The following is a 20438-nucleotide window of genomic DNA, read 5'->3' as shown; positions in this document are numbered from 1 at the left end:
GCTTTTCCAATAACCTGATGGCCGGTTATTAAGGAGACTGCCGGTTGTATTCCGGAACCAGTTCCGAGTGTCTCGCCGGAAATGGCCTTATATAAAAGTGAACCAAACCCATGCATACGACACATCAGAGCGCGGATTTGTTGATAACCTAATGAAAGGTTAGCAAGAAACTAGTCTCCGACCATATCTGAACCGGTAGTGTTCCGGAACCGGTTCAGAATGTCCCACCGGAAGTGTCCAAATAGAAAAGTGAACCAAACCCATGCATGCGACACATCAAACAGCGGTTTTTTCGATAACCTGATGAACGGTTAGCAAGAAAATTGTCACAGAAAATTTGGGATAACAGGCCCTGTTCGGGAACCGATTTTGGGTGTCTTGTAAGTGGTAAAATATAAAAGTGAACCGAACCTATGCATGCAACACACCAAATCGCGGCTTATTCAATAACCGAATTATCAGTTTGTTATCAAAAAGTCTCAGACGCACATTTGGGAGACCGGTAGTGTTGAAGAACAGGTAACGAGTGCCCCGCCGGAAATGGTAAAATATAGAAGTAAACCAAAATCATGCATGAGGCCATCCATTAAGTACATCACAATTCTTGGGGAAGAGGGGGTTGTTAAAGTGTGACAAGCAATGTATTAAGTATAGGAAAAACCCGTACGAATAGGGGAGGGAGAGCATCGAAAATTCCCAATTTCAGCGTGACATACTTAATGGATGCTCCCCATGAATTCTCGGCTTTTTAGGCAGCCTGATAACCAGTTGATAAGAAAATATCCACAGACAATATTTGGGACAACCAGTAGTGTCATGGAATCGGTTCCAGGTGTCCGCCGGAAGTGGTCAAACATAGAATTGAACCAAACCCATGCATGCGGCACATCAAATAGTGGAATTATGAAAGTGTACAAAACCAATGTTTTGTAAATCAATAAATCAAATCGTGGCTTTTTTGATACCCTGCTAAACGTTGAGTTTGGGCAAGATTAAAAAGCGTATAAGCGTTCTCAGGATCGGCTTATGTCGACGTAAAGATCATGAGTACATATTCGACGAGAAAGGCACTATCATCACTAGGTGGATTAATCTGTGTTTTTTTTTAAGTTAAGTCAGCTACCCTTTTGTTTTTTTCTCCAATAACCCTTCCGCCAATTCCTTTGTGAATGCATTCGATAATGTCCTTGGTAGTTTATTCAATAATAATTCCGAGAACTCCTTGAAATTTTCATTGAAAATTTCACCGCATTTCTCAATTTATTTGTAAATGCTTGCGGAAGTTTTGACGAAAATTTCTATGACGCCTTTGTAACATATTTCAGCTAATTATTTTGGGATTTTATTTGGCCATGTTCTTCAAAAATCTTTCATATTTTTTTCAGGAATTCCTTTGAAAATTTTTATTGGAATAAGTTTTGCATCCTTCTTGGATACTTCTTTGGTGATTTTAATGAAAATTTATCTAGAACATTCATTGGGAATTCCTCAGGTCGTTTTTCTGAAATTTCTTTGGGTTTTCCTTTGCGAATCCCTCCGAGAATTTCCGTAAATTGGATTTCTGTATTTACAAAGGAATTGTTTGGGAATTTCCAAAGCAATGGCCGAAGAAATTCACAACGAAAACGCCGGATGAATTCCCAAAGAATATATCAAAGGAAATGATATCTAAATGAAATCCTAAAATAATTGTACGTTCAGCGTGCCTGTCTGGGTCATAATGACTCCAACATCCTATCTCTCTCTTCTTGGCGTAACGTCCTCGCTGGGACAAAGCCTGCTTCTCAGCTTAGTGTTCTATGAGCACTTCCACAGTTATTAACTGAGAGCTTCCTCTGCCAATGACCATTTTGCATGTGTATATCGTGTGGCAGGCACGAAGATACTCTATGCCCAAGGAAGTCAAGGAAATTTCCTTTACGAAAAGATCCTGGACCGACCGGGAATCGAACCCGTCACCCTCAGCATGGTCATGCTGAATACCCGTGCGTTTACCGCCTCGACTATATGGGCCCAACATCCTACTAGGGTTGATTTAATTTTAGAATTTCGACCAACAATTCGCACCAGTTACTCCACCGTGGCCCAACCAGGCAGTCGTCCAGAGCTCAGAGCGTAACGAGACTGCGGGAGGTCAGCTTGGGAGCAATTTTTCCCGCTTTTTCATCGCACCCGTCACGGGGGTAGTTGCCTGGGCGTTACCTGACGTCGTCGTCCGTGTCCGTGTCATTGCCGTGATACGTGATCGGATTGGAAACCGGTGTGAGCTCTTACTACCCACAACTGGCTCTCTAGCTGCTGCTGCTGCTGCTGTTGCTGCGCAGTCCTGCCTGCAGAAGGAACCAAGGGCGTACCAAAAAAGAAAAACTATCGCTTTCCCAAAGCAGCTTTCAACCATGAACACAAGTGCCGTGGAAAAATCTCATTCGATAAATTTCAATCAACTACACGAGTGACCTCGTGTATATTGGCGAGCGAGCGGACAGGAAGCGAGAATATTTCATCCGCTACAAGTTTTTTTTTTTTCGTTTTAATTACGGGATATTTTTATTCATTATACGCTTTCGCCATTGACGATAGATGGGTGGTCGTGGCAAGTGCTTTTACGTGATGGTACCCTACCAGCTTGCGCTCGGGCTCATGGCAGCATGGCGGATACCCGTAGGATCGATACGGACAGCGGAAAGTTTGAGCTTTGATGTCCGATGTCTGTCGGCGATTCGGCGGAAGTTAATATTATGGGAAAAGTGTAGCTTCCGTTCATGTGCCGAAGATATTTGACGCATAGTTTATGGCTGAAGGGCGACGGGAAATTTACTTTGATCAGAGCGGATATTACATGAGAAATAATAAACTGAGCGACAAAATTCGTGACATTGGATTAGTAAGTATCAATAGTTACATTATCATGATATGTACGGGATTTCTATTTAAAAAAAAAAAAAAAGATATTTGCGTAATTTTATGTAAATGTAAGGTTATCGATGATGATCTCATACCAAACAACTATTTGAGTGATTTCAGGAGAATACGAGAAGTAATTTAACTTCGTACATATTTTGGTTTTATGGCCTCCCAAAAACCTTTTGATTTACATCGAAAACATTCATTCGTAAAACCCTTACGAACTGATTTCATTAAACCGCTTTTTGTACATATTAGGAAATTCGCGTAATATGTATGGGCCATTCGTACCGGTGAATCAAAACAATGCAAATTGAAAAATACAAATCTGCTAGATGCACAACTAAAACATGTCAACTTCTGTGAACTAGCCTTGCTAGACATTGTAAAAAAAAATACTTCAGAGATGGTGGCTCCAGTGAGGAGCTGAGGTTTAAAATTTACCAAAAACTGGTTTTCTGCCAAGATTTCGGAAAAATTATTCAAATCATGTATGAGACACTGAATACGACCTTACAGTGGAGTTTGAAATACACTTGTCATAGAATAATAAAATAGTTGGAGTTAAACGTACCAGTATTTAACATGTCTTTCATATATTTACAAGTAATCTACCTTCAAACAGTTCCATAATTTTTTTTTCGTTTCACATCTGGCATTTTGACTTATGGATGCTCAGACTGTATTTCGCTTAACACATCACATACTACTTATAACTGCTATGACAGTCATGCTCCAGATATGTACATGTGCAGTTCAAGGAATTTTCATTATTTTTACAGAATCGATAGCTTCTTTGTTAGTTCACTGTCCACTGGATTTATAACTCAACTCTCTTCACCAGTGATATCACATCCCCTAAAGGCAAACGTGACGCATGCACGGTAACACCACGCGTACATATTCTAGTTTGTAATTTTCATCATCCAGGATTAGTGTCATAAGCCTCATTTGAGCAGCAATCAGCCACTTCCAGAGGAGCCTCCGTGGGTGGTACGAAACGCTCTCATGGATTAACATCGTCAAACGCGTTCCGTTTCATCTCCGGGCTTTTCGACGAAGTGCCCGCCGATGTCACCAGTGTCGTGTCGCACCAATGCTTTCCACGACACACGGTTCGAGAGTGATATTAATTCCACATGTGTACCTGGTTGCGCCTAGTTTGGGAAGGCAGCCCCTCTATAGCATCGCATCGTTTACCATCGTCGTCATCGTTATTAGTGTGTAGCGTCAAACTTTCATACTCAAGCTTTCGCAGCATAAATCATGGTCTCATTACTGCCATTTGGTCGTCCGTCGTCGTCCTCGTTGAAGCCGGTGTCGCTTTCGAGGCCACCAGGCCACATATCGCTCTTCAAAACATGAGAGTTCCCGGGCGAAACTTTCCAGTGATCCCTCTGAACCGGTTCGTGTGCGTGTGCCATGCCAATCTCTAAGCTCGTGATCCGGTGGGGTTGAAAAATATTTTCATTAATTTTCATAACAGCGTAAGCTATTTTTTGCGTTGCATAATGGCTTTGTTCTTAAAAGAGACGTGATTACTAGCTTTGAAATTTAACAGTGTCAGAATTGAGAAATTTATAGAACTAACATCATTTTAAGAAACTTATAAAACTTACACATTTTCACAAACATATATAGAAAATACTAATTTTGAATGTGCAAAATATTGAGAATTAAAAAAAATCATTTTTTTTTATTTTTTAAACTAATAAGCGCCCACTTCGCGTAGATCCTGGAGCTTCATTTTATTAGCCTCTCGACCCACACAACAACAGCCGGGTAAACTTTTGAAAATTGAATTTTTGATGGATCAAGGCAAAATTAATTTTGGTGCACGTTAATCTGGTCCCACGCGTGCAGTTCTATATATGTATGGGTACTTCAAGCTGTGCTCATTTTCGTCATCACCATCATGGGCTATGCTTCTATGGTGGATCATCATGTGCGTGCATGTGTGGTATTAAAGTGTGAAGGATGACTTGTTTGCCAGTTGCTGGCGAAGTGAAAGACAGCAGTTTTTAAATTCTCAGGATTTGCTTCCTACATCTCAGTTGTGATGACAAAATAAAAAGAAATTCAGAAGAAATTCTAAGAATACCAATAATTTCAGCAACACCCTTGTGTCTTTATCAATAACTCTATTAATCTTAGCGTTTCAAAACTCACAACGATAACTTCGAAAATTTCAACAAAAGCCCCATCAATTGCAGTGACAAGCTTAGTAATACCAACAAGAATCCCAGGAATCCGAGTATAACCTAGAAATTTTAAAAAATAATCGCACAAATCTCAATAAGCATTCTCAGGAGAATCGTAGAAATTTCAAGGTACACACCAAGAATCCTAACGTAAATGCTATCCCAAGCAAAGCAAAGAACATTCATGAAATCACAGTGAAATTCTAATGAGCCGCATAAAAAACCTCGAGAATCCTGGAACGAATTCAACAATTGTTATGAGAAAGTTCAACTAGTATCCCATTAATGTCATCGAAAATCCAAAAACTCTAAACAAAAACTCCAGAATATCCCAGACGTATCGAAAAAATTCTATCGACGATTCCAAATAACACATCAAGAAAAACTAACAGGAATTTTAGCGTTAAATTACATGAAATTCACAGGAATACCAAAATCCAATCTAACAACCCAGTTCCCAAGATAAGGACGATAACCTAGGAATTCTTGGTGATTCTTGGTGAGGATTTCTTGGTGAATCCTTAGCATCCCAAGGGAGTTTCAAGGGGGTCCCAGGAGGAATCTATGGCAAAATGTCGAAAGACATAAGGTCTAAGGACAAAAGGTCGAAGGACAAAAGGTCGAATGGACAAAAGGTCGAATGGGACAAAAGGTTGAATGGGACAAAAGGTCGAATGGACAAAAGGTCGAATAGGACCAAAGGTTAAATAGACAAAAGACAAATTTGAAGACATGAAAAAGTGATCAAAATTTGACAGAAAAACGACAACTAAAATTCCGATGAAAATAATAGAAACAGTGATTCCAAAATTATTCAATAATTTCAATAAAAAAAACATTATTGAAAGGTAGGATAGAAAAGATAGGATGTCCATAAATGATAGAAAGGAAGGTTATTCATTGAAATTAAATGTGGACAACAATATTCCTTAAAAGAGCAGCCTATGGGTAGAAGAAGGATGAAGCTTTGATTGAAATATTCCCTTCGACCTTTTGTCCATTTGACCTTTTGTCCATTCGACCTTTTGTCCTTCGACCATTTGTCCTTCTGTCTTAAAGCCCCAGGAATACCAGCAGGTCTCAGGGGCGTTAAGGTGTGTCTCAGGGTTGCCTCAGGAAGTTTCATGGCGTTCCAAGGATCTCAGGGGCGCTTCAGGAAGTCTTGGGGATGTTTCAGGGAGTCTCAGGGAGGTAAAAAGGGGCATCAGAGACGATTCAAAGGGATTACAGGAGGTTCCAGGGATGTTCCAGAGTGTATCAGAGGATTCCAGGAAATAAATTAGATCTCAAGATCTCAGAAGCATTTCAAGGGGTTTCAGGGGTGTTTCTGAGATTACCGGTTGTTCGAAAGGGATCCAAGGAATCCTAGGAGCGGTTCAAGGGTCTAAGGGTGGTTCTTGGAGGCTTTCTTAGGCCAGAAAGGTGTTTCAGGGGCCTTCCATGGGTCTCGAGGGCGTTTCAAAGAGTCACAGGGCTGTTTCAGGAGGTCTCAAGTAGTTTCAAGGAGATTTTAGGGGTCTCAGGGGCACTTTAGGGTATCTCAGGGGCGTTTAAAGAGGATTTAGGGGATACCGGAAGATCCCAGTGGCCTTCAGATCAATAGGTCGGCTCCAGAGGCACGTTCTCCTCCATTTTGGAAATTTGTGCCTTCAGAAGATCTCTGGGACTTTTTGGGGAGTCCCAGGCAGTTTCACGGGGGTTTATGGAGTATTCCAGAAGGTCCAGAGGGTTCAACGGGGTCCCAGCTAACACAAAGTCTTATATGATGTTGAATAAGATGCTAAAGTGGAGGCCATATGCGTACATGCTTCCATTTAACAGCGTGTAAAGTGTGCGTATATCGCCTACACTTTTGCATCCTATTTAACATCATATGCGATCGTGTGTTGACTGGGGTCTCAGTGGCGCTTCAGTTAATGTAAGGGCGTTCCAAATTGTTGCAGAGGCCTTTTAGAGGGTCTCATAAACGTTTCAGAAAGTTTTCAGGGGTCTCATGGGCGCTTCAGGGATCCTAGGGGTGTTGCTGGGGGTTTCAGAGGCGTTTAAGGAAGTCTCAAGGGTATTCTAGGGGGTTATAGGGGGGTCCCTGGAGGTCACAGGGGTGTTTCAGGGGGTTTAACACTACAGGGTGCGGCAGGAAAAAATGCGAAAAGTTCAAAGCACTATTACACGCTAAATATGGGATATATATGACTATTTTTTCATGACAGTGTATCAGTCAATGTCTATATTCTAGCACTGAAAAATAAAAATGAACACATTTGATGTTTAACATGTGATAATGTAGGCCTAATAAACGGATATCAATAAACTGCGCGCCCAATGGTCATTAAACAAAATGACTATAACAGTAACAAAATTAGCTCAAATTCGATGAACAACCAGACCACACTGATCCAGAGTCATGTAGTTTCACATACCAGATGAAATAAGTACATATATTTGAGGATATTGTAGAGAAAATCAAAATGTTTGTTTTATCAGATGCGAAATTTAGCGACCTGTGCGATTTTCTGCGGTTTGAAAATTCTGGTTGTCTTCATCTTCAGGCGCCGCCCTGTAAAGGTTAGTGACCAAAATGGGATTTTTTTAAATTAACTTTTCAGAAAACTAGCCTATTATAGATCATGGAACGTTGAAACATAGATTGGTTAATGTCAAATGGACGAAAATGAGGTTTGAAGTTGAAAAACACTTTCGCATTTTTTCCTGCCGCATACTGTATTGAAACGCTCCGCAAGCGCCCTTAATCTTCTTCATGAATTAGCTGATGCTCACTCCACTGACGAATTGCACGCTCAACGTGCTTGTCTGGGACAAAATGACCCAAATGCCCGACTAGATTAAGCTCCTGTAACCCCTCCAGAAAAAAACCTTGAAATTCCTTGAAACGTCCTTCAAATGCCTTGAAGTGCCCTTGAAATCCTCATAAAGGCAGTAGCTGAAAGTCTCTTTAATAAAGACAAATCAATAAATCAATCATAAAGGCAGTGTTGCGAAGTTTCAATATCAACCGACATTTTAAGCTGAAATGGAGATAGACTACCAAAAGAGTGGTGTCAGAGTCAGGCCATTCGGCCGAAGGTCATTAGGCCGAATGATCATTAGGCCGAATGGTCGAAAGGCGAGATTTGGAGGGCAGCAGATGAACTGACAAGTTCCCATCAGCTGTTACGGTACGCACGCACACTCACGTGCCATACACACTTAAAATAAAGTACCGTGTTCAGCTGTGCTATTTTCGGTAAAAGTTCAGATTACCGAATGTTCAGCAAAACGTTACCGAAGTTTCGCAACAAAAAGTACCGAACGATCGGTAAACTCTACCGAATCATCGGCAATGTTTACTGAACTTGAACTTCGGTAATCCTAACTTTTACCGAATATAGAACAGCCGAACAAGGAACTCTCAAATAAGTGTGTAAGCCTTGTCCGATCGCAGAATTTGTGCAGCTCAATTGTTTCAGTGCAACCACTCATTCCAACCCATCGTGTAACTGCAATCCCGTCTAGGCCTGCTAGATTTTGCATATACTTACGCTGGTGCTCTTGAGGCAACGAGCTAAACGGTTCATCCCACTCGCAGTCATGCTTCCAGAGATACTGGAGGAAGATCTTCGCCTGGATGATCACCGGACCCACCCAAGGACCCACCAGTCCTAACGGGTCGAATAATCGAGACACATCCGACTTGATGCAACGCTTCGTAATCTCCGCGGACCTATTCAAAGCTGGCAAGCTAAATCGGAAGCTATCCGTGCCAGGCTCCCATGTCAAGCCTAACGTTTTCACGGCAGCGCTAGACCAATCTAGCTCCAATACCGAACGCTCATCTCTCAAACCCTCCTGCACCGCTGACAGCCACTCTTTGCTGTTAGAATTCCACATTCACGAGGAGAATCCGGCAAACTGCAGGAGATCTACCATCTAACGAACTAGTGTCTTACCTTCTTGAATGTCGTCTACGCCAGGCAGTATATCGTCGACGTTAGAAGTCCTTCCTAAGGACGTCTTCGTAGTCTGTCTGGCTTTAGAACAGCGTGGTGAGGCATGTAATATTACAATGCTATAGCATCGTTTTCTGAAACCTTCATCATGTGGCCCATGTACAAATATTCGCGTATGAACTCCGCGAACTGCTGTTTTAGTTCTGGATTGATCGCGAGCTGCCGTTCTACTCACAAGAAGAGCTTGATTGCTGTGGATCAGGAATCACCTAGCTGCTGGATCATGTGCTCCTTCTTCAGCAGCATGACTACGTACCAACCTCTTTTGTCCCGGTATGTTATTCTGTTGAAAAACTCCTCGCAGGCCGATTCCACGACCGACAGCGTGCTACTTGACTAGCAAGTCTCTAGTTCCCAAAGCCGGAAGAGTTGGTCCTGGATCTCCGCTGTCGAAAAAACGTGGGTTGGGGAGTACGATACAGCAGTGGGACTCTCGGGAACGGGACCAGAAGCAATCCATCTGAACATGGTGTCTTGTCGGACCGTCGTTTGTTGCTCTTCGCCGTACGTCCTTGAGCAGCTTCACGTAGAACTCTGCTCCGATGATGATATCTATCGGTCCTATCTCGAAAAACTTGGGATCCGCTAGAAGCGCTGGATTCGGCGTTTCGTCTAGCTTCAGCTTGCTAGCAAAACCTCTTGTCATGAGTCGTGCAGAGCTCGTGCTACCAAGGGCTTGCCGTACACTCAGCCAAACAAACCTAGGATTATCATAAGGTCTTACTTATGAAATGGCCTTAGAATAATTCATAACGATTAGAATGAATTTCAGAACCGACTCACAGCTTGGCTTTTATACACATTTAGCAACACCATATCCTCAAGCGTCGATAGCCATGTAGGTTGGGCATGAGCTCAGTGATCTCGACGCTCATGGATCGATTCCAGCCTGCATCATTTTACGATTTTTCTGCTCTTTTCTGAGTTTATCTTATGTAATTAGATCATAATAAGCATGATAAAGTTTCATAAGATGTTCTTATGGCGTCCACAGTTATGGCTAAAGTTCACAAGGTATGTTGATGAATTTCGTTATTTTATTTCACTGAGTATAGCGGTCTTGAACGCTGACTAGTGTGGTCGAGAGAATGATGTTTTGTGTCGGTGTGTTTGGGAGAGCTACATGTGATTGGCTTGTGGCGGCGTATTCTGGGGCAGGGTGAGCGTGTGAGTCTGGTGTGTTTGCAGTGTTAACAGTCCGTGTCTGCTGTTTTTATGTTGGAGCCCAAGCAACACACATGTTATAATAGAGTTACGACAGCGCAAGTTTTGGTTGTATAGAAGTTTATTTTACGTATTCCCAACATTGTGTTGAAATAACGTAAAATAAACTTCTATACAACCAAAACTTGCGCTGTCGTAACTTTTACATAACATGTGTGTTGCTTGGGAGGCTTGGATGGTGGCTGTCTAGGTTGACTGTCGACGGTCTTTTTTGCGTGGGTGGAACAGAGGATCTGGGCGAGATGGAAGCAGCTTGTGGCGCATCATGTCTCCGAAATCTAGCACATTACGAAGGGCAGTTTGTGCAAGCACGTCGCCGGTGAGGATAACCCGGCGGACATTATTTCTTGAGAAATGAGTCTAGCGCAGCTTCAGTACGAGTCTCGATGGTTACACAGACCAAAATGGTTGATGTTCAACAACCAGTACTGGCCCAATTTGGTACAGATCGACAAGGGTAGTCTCGACTAGGCAGACTTGGAGGAGAGGACCATTGTCGCGGCCCTCCCCGCTGTTTCCCCTTTCCCCTAGTGAGATCTTTTTTTTTTTTTTTTTTTTTTTTTTTTTTTTTTTTTTTTTTTTTTTTTTTTTTTCAAAGTTTATTTATTTCTTTAATTTGAAAAACGTTACAATAATTTCAAAATATGTCCAGGAAATTTCTAAACTGTCTTCTAAAAATTCCTTTACTATTGAATCGAGCTATTCTAATTCGTTGTTGCAGTTCTTCTAAACTTCCAAGCCCTTTTGTTTCTATATTAAATGATATAGTTTCTATTACTAACCATAGAGCTGCTTTGTTTTTGTAGTTTCTATTAGTAATGTTTCTACATAATATTTCATGTGGATCCGATATTTTCAACTTCATTTTACTAGTCAACACATGTTTGAGCCATGTCCATATTTTACAAGACAATATACACTGTTTAATAATGTGCCTCAAAGTTTCCTCATTATTACATACTCCACAGTTACTTGAACTAGTACCTCTTATATTATTAACAAACATTTTTTTCTTATAAGGAACAATATCTTTCATTAGACAAAAAATAATTGTTTTTCCTCTCGATGTTATAAAGTTGCTGTTTAAATTATTCAATAAACTATCCCATGGTAACTGCGGTAGGTCTTCTTGAGTTTTACATGAAATATTCAATCCTTCAATTATAAAATCATACATTTTTTTACTCGTATCGAGAGAGGCATTCGATTTGATTTCGTTCGCCAATGTGATCCATTCTTTCATGTTTCGAGTTAAATGGCGGTTGTTATGTTGATTTAGCATAAAAGTATCATTGTTTAAACGGTTATTTTTTGGAGAAAAAAGAATATTTTTAACGAATAGCGCTTTAGATTTAGATTCAATATCAACTAGACCGAGACCTCCTTTATAAACAGGCAAATATAATTCATTCCTGGGAACTTTGAATATATATCCTTGCCATAAAAAGCGGCCTGAAACCGATTTCAATGTTGCTATTTGCTTATTATTTGGCGGGAAAACTTGACAAATGTACCACAGTTTAGAAAAAATATAAGTATTCAGAGTCCAAACCTTTTGAAATAAGTTCAAATTTCTTCGGTTGTGCAAGGACAAAAGATGTTTGATTTCGTTTATGTACTTATTGTAGTTTAATGTAGTTAATTTTTCAAAATTCGGATTAATGTGAAGGCCAAGAATATGCAGTGTATCTACTTCTTTGATAAGATGTGGACCTGAAGGACAAGAATTTATTCTTAAATATTGAGATTTGGAAACATTGAGTTTGATTTTAGAATAGATACTGAAATACCCTACTATCTCTAGCACGGTATCAAATTCATGGTTATTTCGTATCAAAATATTAATATCGTCTGCATAAACTATGAGTTTCACGAAACTATTGTCTATGAGACAACCTGAAATGTTTTCGTTTAACATTCTAATAAGCGGTTCAATGTAGAGGACAAATAAAGCCATGCTCAAAGGGCATCCTTGCCGAACTGAGCTGCGAATCGCAAAACTGGAAGTACAAAAACCATTGAATAAAATTTTCGAGTTTGCGTTTTTGTATAGTCTTTTCAGGCATCCGATGATTTGAGCTGGAAAAGCAAACTTTTCCAGAACAGCCCAAAGAAAATCATGATCTACACGATCAAATGCTTTTTCCAAATCAAGACTCAGGATCATAGCATTAAAGTGCTTGGAGGTGTTTCCTTTGATCAACACATTACGAAGAGATCTTAGATTTTCAACACAAGACTGATTTGTTATACACGCAGATTGGCCACTACCCACCAACTTGACCATCATTGGCTGTAAACGGTTCCATAAAATTTTTGCAAAAAGTTTATAATCGGAATTGAGCATACTGATCGGTCGCCGATTATCTAGATCATAAGAATCGCCTTTTTTTGGGATTAAAGTTACTACCCCTGCTGAAAACGACGCTGGTGGATAGTTCCCGCCAATCAGGTATGAATTGAACAAGTTAACTAAATCGTCTTTTAGCAAATCGAAGTGTACAGAATAGAATTCGTAGCACAAACCATCCAGTCCCGGAGAACTCCTCTTTGAAGCATGGATTAAAGCAGTTTTCAATTCGTCTACTGAAATTGGATCCATAAGGGATTGTTGATCGTTTTGATCAAGCTTGTTTCTAAGGTAACTTAATACGTTTTCGTAATCAGTGTCGGTATCAGGTGATTTTTCAAATTTTTGCTTAAAATGTTTGAATAAGGTTTCTTTTAAAATCGAAGTTTCCGAAGTCAGGTTGCCATTAACTCTTAGTTTTAAAATATTAGTTGCCGAACATCGATTGATACTTGTCGAAATTTGAAACAATCCTAGTTTTTCTTCAGATAGTAAAGTGTTTGGTTTGAATTTATATGAAATTGCATTCATTCTAGTGTTTTCTAGCTGCATCAGCTTGGATTTAACGATTGCCATCTCAGAAAAAGTTTCCTCCCCATTTTGCTGCTTTTCAAACAATTCCTTCAAACACTGATAGTAAAAACTTTTCTCCCGCGTTGACTGTTGATTGATTCTGAAACTTTCCGTTTTATAAAATCGTTTAGCGCTATTTTTAAAGTCGTTGTTCCACCAATAGTTTAAATCCAATGCTGAGTTTCGAGTTTTTAAATTATTGTACATCGAAACGAATCGATTATTGATATCATCATTGTTCAACAAAAAAGAATTAAGTTTCCAATAACCGCGGCCAAGGAAGTTAAAAAGAAGTCTATTATCGACATTATAGGTGAGTGTAACACCATGATGATCTGAAAAAGCTAATGGCATTGTAGTGACATTTGAGATGCATCTCATAAAGGTGTCTGAAGAATAAATCCTGTCCAAACGTGATTTCGATCCACTTCGGTAAAACGTGAATCTTGCATTTTTTCCGTGAAATTTTTTGTCCACATCTAATAAGTTCAAAGAAGATATCAAACTTTTCAAACCAATCGAGATATTTTTGACAGTGCTATTTGAATCATCAGGATTAACTATACAATTAAAATCACCCAGTAAAAGGTTCTCCTTGCCTATCGCTAAATGAATCAAAATATCCTGCGTGAAAAGAAGGTCTCGTTCCTTTTTGAATTTGCTTCCCGAGTGTGCGTAGATGTTGATGAAGTTTATGTTATCTATACAAACTGAAGTAATTCTTCCGTTACTGTTCAACACGCAATTGGAATAATCGATGTTAGTTCGCAACAAAACCCCTGTTCCTTTGCCATCTTCGCTAATATTAACTATCGCTTTGTGTGACCTTATGTAAGAAAAATTTTCAAAGGCAACCTCTTGCAGAAATACCACGTCTAAATCGTTGTTCCAGATGAAATCTCTCAATAAAAACTTTTTAACTGTGCAACTAATTGCATTTAAATTCACGGTTGCGATACGTCGAATCAATGGCATGGCTTCAAAACAAAATTAAAACTCAACGGTCACTCACAAATCCATAAATCGCGAAATAAATCAAGCCTCTGTAGCCATACATACCATCGGCGCTCACTGTCACATCAGCGCCCTTGAGTTCCACTTCGTGATCGGTTCTTCGATCGGCTTTCCCGGGTACTAATTACATCGACTGGGCTTACCGTTATACTGGACTCCAGTATCTGCTGTTTCTTTCTAGGTTTGATTTTCTCATTAACCTGCTGTATCCCTTTCAGACTCCGACGAGTCGTTGTCCAACGGTGAGTCCGGCACTCGTTTCAGTGGATTTTTGCGGTCAACACTCACACTGTCCACTGAGTCCTTGTTACTCCTGATATTTGATGGCTCTCCCATTGAATTTTCTCCCGCTTCTTTGGTCACTACTACCGCTGGCCTTACCGCGTTAGTAGTGGTGGTGGATTTCTCCAACACATCGCTAACTGGTCTGCTTGTCGATGGTACTGGAATAGTGGTCATGTTCAATGTTCCTGGTGATGTTGTATTCGCTCCGATCACCGCGTTGGCGAGTACGTGACTGTATTGGACGCCATTTTGTGCCGCTCTTAGACTGGCCAACTTTGGGCAGTTGACCTTCAGATGTCCATCATTTTTACAATAAAAACACCGATTTTTCAAACCCTCGTAGTAGATACGAGCTTTGAAATGACCTATGTACAGATTTGCTGGAAGTTCCTTTGAAATCTCCATGTGGACTCCTCTGACCCCGCTGTATACACTGTAACCGAAATCGGCTGGATACCTTTCACGTACATGTTGTCTGATGCTTCCGAACTGATTCAAAACTGCAGCAATATCCCTGTCATCTATTTCAGGTGGTAAGTTGAATATTCGCACGTACCGGAACAGTCTGCTAGCGATTTCGAGTCGTACTTGCACCTGAGATCCATCCTCGTAGTCAAAGGTGTACTGCTCTTCCAAGCCAGTACCGAAGCAGTTGAACACATTTTCATCGAGAAATTTGATGTAAAACGCATGGTCGTTTTCGTCTTTGTAAATCGAATGCACACTTTCAGCTAGGATTCCCAGCCTGCCACCCACGAACCGTAAGACATCCAGATTCTTTGGAGCTTTTGCCGATGATCCGAAAACAATTTTCAACGTATTCTTCCTGGTAGCTTCCATTTTGGCTTTTTATAGTATAATCCGTTTAGACGATTGAAAACCTATCTGAAAGAAAGGCTTCGAGATAGTCGCCTTCGACAGTAGTCCGCGCACGTCTGATCGTATCGATGTCCGAGCGTTAACTGATCTTCGGACTTCGTTCGTTGCTTGTTGATCTAGTTCGGCTCACTGTTCACATTCGTCGCCAGCGAATCGATCTTGCCGGAAGGTAGGCTACATCACTTCCCAGAAGTACGACTACGCAGCTAAGCTAGTAAAGCTACAGGACAGGTACAGGATTCCTCCAGAATTTCAAACCTCAATTCTCAACTAGTTAAAGGTGTGTTGTGCGTTGGTTGGCGGCCGTCGAAGAACGCGGCTATCCTGGATGCCAGGAAGCATCCGTACATACTCAACCATCATCATCCTTCACGAGAATCGTCGTAGTATAGTCATAGGACCATCGTAGTATGGTCATAGGACCATCGCAAGTATTCCCACACTGGTCAACAGCAGATAGTAACGGTAGTTCGAGAGCGAACCTTGACACTTTTTGGTCTGATCTTGGTGGAGTTCTGGAAAACAGACTTTCGGCTTGGAAACGAATGACGAAGTTCACCCAGAGATTGTGAAAGAAATGGTCTGAACAGTAGCTGTCCAACATCCACAATCGAACAAGCTGTTGGCACTATGGTTGTTTTCAAGGAGGAGAATTTGCCACTCTTGAAGTGGCTGTTGTCACGGGTGACCGAGGTCCACCCTGGATCTGGCGGGAACATCAGAGTTGTGACCGTGTGGATCAGAGATGGCAGTTACCAGCGAAAGATCTCCAAGGTCTGTCTAGTAAAGAGGAGAACTAGGACTCCTCCAGTGGCAACTCCAGTTGAGTAATATATTCGTTGAACATTCGAAAAAGTAATCCGATCGTTTTTTCTACAGATACGCATCCCTGTCCTTTGGTATATCTAAACGTACGACAGTCGAGGTTAAATTTTGTAGTATTTTGGTAGTATTTTGGTAATATTCGAGACAAATTCAAAATTTCGTAGCCTTTGAATTTTTAACATCGTATATTGCAATCAAAATTTTAAATTACAGTAGGTAGAACGGTATTGCACTCATGACAGCAGTTCTTCGTAAACATCTTTATTAATAAAATTAATTATTCGATCATCGTTACCATCTGCAGCTCTTCATTGAAAATCAATCATACCGTAACCCCTTGCGCCCGTACACTTCAGTCCTCCCCTCCTCAACCAAACTGTGATAACATCGACCACAACCGACCCGAGTCATCCGTGTGATGCCGATCTGTCTACGTGACGATATTATTTTTCAATTATCCTCGAATTTATTCAATTATCCTTCCGGTAAGGTAGACCGTCCGCTTTTTGCCGGATGTCTCTGATGGTCTGGGCTCGTTCAAATGTAATTACCATCGTCGTCGCATGCATCGGTTGCCGTTGAACCCACCAGGTCTCGGAAAACAGAACTTTCCCTCTCAAAATGGAATTAATAATAATTCAATCAGATGTTGCACCGGCCTGGCAGCATCACGCAAAACCATAAGTTGTTGGCTTACCTATTCTCTGTTTGGTTGTTTCCCTCGGTTCTTGCAGGTTTCCTGGATGCGCAAGCGGGACCTTCACATACTGACGTCCAACATCTACACCTACACCGGAGACCAGCGGTTTTCGGTGATCCATCCGCCGGACTCGGACGATTGGGACCTGAAGATCGAGTATGCCCAGCTGAAGGACAGTGGCATCTACGAGTGTCAGGTCAACACGGAACCGAAGATCAATCTGGCGGTGTACCTGGACGTGACAGGTTGGTATTGTTTTATGGGTGGGGGGATTGGGCTGGGAAAGGGACGGATTGGAATCTGTTATCGATGGTAGACGGTTGCAGTATTAATGCCCACTTAATTTCCTATGTGCAAGGTATACGCGTTAATGTTAAGTTAAACAGATATGCATCGCTTTCTGCGATCTGTAACTTTCCTCCAAAATTCGTCATGAAAGAATCCTGTTGAATAGCAAATATCACTACAAGAAGCTCCTCCTCTCCAAAAGCTTTCACCAACTGCTTCATGAAAGATGGCTTACTACTTTTCTTTTGAAAAATAAAACATCAAAAACGTAGGACGGAAAAGTAATTTGGCTACGATAAACTAGATGTTTTTTTTTCACTCATAGACTATCAAATCTGCAATAGTTCAATTATATTCAACACCGAAAATTCCTGTTGAAGTTTCACCAGGAATATCTCCAGGAGCTCCAACAGAAACTACCGTGAGAGTTGCACCAGAAATTCATGAAAGAGGTAAAGCGGTAATTCTAGTATGAGTTCAGCTGGGAATTCCTGAAAAAGTTTCAACGAGAATTCTTTCAGGATTTCTCTGGGAGTTCTGTACAAAATCGCTTCTAGGCGATTTGGAAATTCCTCCAAGTTCGACATAAATGCAACCAGGTGTAATACTTATGTCGTTAATAAAAAGAAAACCCTCCAAGAACTCTGCCAGAAATATTTCCGAGAATTATTATGGAAATTTTTACAGGATTCCCTTCTTTCAAGATGATTCCAGAAGCATTTTCTGAAAATTTGAAAAAAAAATCCAAAATGTGCTTCCAAAACCTCTTCCTAAAGTTTCTACGGCAATGTTTCTAAAAGTTTCTCCAGAAGTTCTTTCAAAAGTTCCAAGGGAATTCTTCCCAAAGTTTCTCTGGAAAGCTCCTTGAGGAATACCAGAAGTTTATCCAGAAATATTTCCTGGAGTTTTTCATTGAATACTTTCAGGAGTTCTTTTGGAGATTTTTCTTCAGAAACTCTATCTGGATTTTTCCAGGAAATCCTCCAGGAAGTTTCGGCAGAACGTATTCTCTATTCTGTATAAATCAAGAACGTATTTTGATAGCACCTCCAGTAGGAGAAAACAGAAGTTGCTTCAATAAATCTGCCAGAAATTTCTTAGGAAATTTTTTCATGAGTTTCTCGAAGAGATTTTCAAAATAACTTCTGAAGAAACTCCTTGAGAAACTTCTAAATAAGGAACTTCCAGGAGGAGGTTCTGAATTTATTCCCAGAAATATCCTGGCGTAATTCACGGGAAAACTGCTTAACAAAATTCCGTAAACTTCTGGAATAATTTCTGAAACGAAACCTCCGAAGAAATCTTTGGTAGAAAATTTAAATTCCAGAAGTTATTTGAAGCTAATCTCCTCAACCCAAAAAGAAACTCCTAAAGCATTCACCAGAGAAATTTTGGAAGGAAAAAAACTCCTTTTCAAGAAGGTTTTGGAGGAGCTTCTGAAGGAATTGGTGTCGAAAGTTCTTATTGAATTACAGAAGAATAGATCTAAAAAAATCTGGAAAAATCAGTTCTAGAAGTCATCAAATCATTTTTTGAAGGAACTTCAATGGGAACTTCTCGGACGAATTTTTGAATTTCCTCTTGAACGAGCTTTTTAAGCATTGCCTGGAGACACATCTAAATAATCTATCAAAAATTCCAGGTAATTCCGAACAAACCTTTGAAGGAATTCTTGGTGAGGCTCAATAATGAATTTTCAGAGGAACTTTCGTAGGAGTTCTCCACAAACACTCTCGAAAAGAATCCTGGAGGAACTCTTGAAAGGATTCTTCTGAAGGAAATTCCGAACAAAGAAAGAAGAAGATGTTCGAACAAAATCAATTTCCAGAAACAATTCTCACGGGATCTGGAATTTACGGAGAAAGTCCAGGAGAAGGGATTCCCACAGAAATTACAGGAGAATTTTTTTTTTCCTACATAAGATAGATTCCTGAAGAGATTCCTACAAGAAAACAAACACATTCTTGGAGTTCTTTCTATAACAGCTTATGAAAGAATAATCGGAATAACTCCCGACAGAACTCCCGGAGAACCCTACTAACAAAAGTAGCTGCATAATAGCTTATAGAGCAAACTCTCTTGGAACAAAGCTCGCATAAGCTATTATACAGCAAAAATGTTAGTTGGGAAGCTCTTGAAGAAATTCCTGAGGAGATTTCGAAGGAATTTCCGAAGAAACTTTTAAAAGAAATTCCAAGGGAAATGCATATGAAAACCCCGTAAAACTCTGAAAAGAGTTTTATGTAGAAATTTCCGGACTATTTTCTGAATGTATTCTCGGACAATTCTTGAAAAAAAATTCTGGTGAAGCTCATGAAGAATTTCTCAAAGATCTGCCGATGAAATTCCCAGAACAAGACTTGAGGGAATTCCCGAATTTCGAAAGAAAGTCTCGACAGGATTTCTGGTGCAACTTCTAAGAAAACTCATGAAGCAATTTGTGGACAGCCCCCTCAAGAAATTTTCAGAAAATACAGCTTACAAAATAGTATCGATACTATCCGGATCCGGAAGAGCACTAGAAAGAATTTCCTGAACTCTCGATGAAATTACCAAACAAACTACTGATAAACTTCCTGTGGAAATTGCTGAGGCTTCCTGAAATGCCATCGAAAATCGTATGGAACCCCCTCGTTACGCATCTGAGACCAAGTCTGAGACCTCCCAAACTCTCCGAAAATGACTTTAAATCCACCCTGTAACGCCTCTGACCCCCCACCCCCTTCTGAAACTCCTTTGAGAGCTTTTTGAAACTCCCCATGACCCTGCTTTAAATCCCCTAGCCACTCGCCCTTCCCAAACGTTTTTCCAACCTTGAAATCCATTTAGGTTATGAAACCATTTCGGTGGAAACTCTATTTAGGTAGTCACGTTTTTGTAGTTTTTGGGTACTCTGTAGAAATCCTGACAGAATTCCCGCGTAAGCTCTGGAAGAAGTTCCTAGGTAGCTTTTGAAGGGGGAATTTTCGGGATATACTTGTAAAATAATTTCCGACAGAATCCCAGGTCTTCCCTGCGAGCTCTGAAAGGAATTCTCAGAAGAACTTCTGAAGTAATTCTGGTAATATTTTCAGAAACAACTCCTGGAAGCATTCCTGGAATATATACCGAAGAAATTCTCAGATGAAGTCTCAATGGGATATGTACACTGAAGAACACCAGAAGGATCTCCCAAAGGAATTCCTAAA

The 20438-nt window shown here is 40.5% G+C and overlaps 1 protein-coding gene across 2 annotated transcripts in view; it reads left to right on the top strand.

Annotated features, from left to right (window-relative positions):
- LOC115268734 (uncharacterized) overlaps window positions 1–20438 on the top strand; it is a 514127-nt gene that overhangs the window by 268411 nt on the left and 225278 nt on the right. For both annotated transcript variants that reach the window (XM_062858638.1, XM_062858639.1), the window contains exon 3: window positions 16997–17207. In XM_062858638.1, the coding sequence (XP_062714622.1) occupies window positions 16997–17207 (211 nt within the window). The remainder of the gene's footprint in view (window positions 1–16996; window positions 17208–20438) is intronic.

The sequence above is a fragment of the Aedes albopictus genome, chromosome 3 (assembly GCF_035046485.1).
Source record: "Aedes albopictus strain Foshan chromosome 3, AalbF5, whole genome shotgun sequence".
Lineage (NCBI taxonomy): Eukaryota > Metazoa > Arthropoda > Insecta > Diptera > Culicidae > Aedes > Aedes albopictus.
Note: the sequence above shows the minus strand (reverse complement) of the source record. Positions and strands in the feature narration are given on the sequence as shown.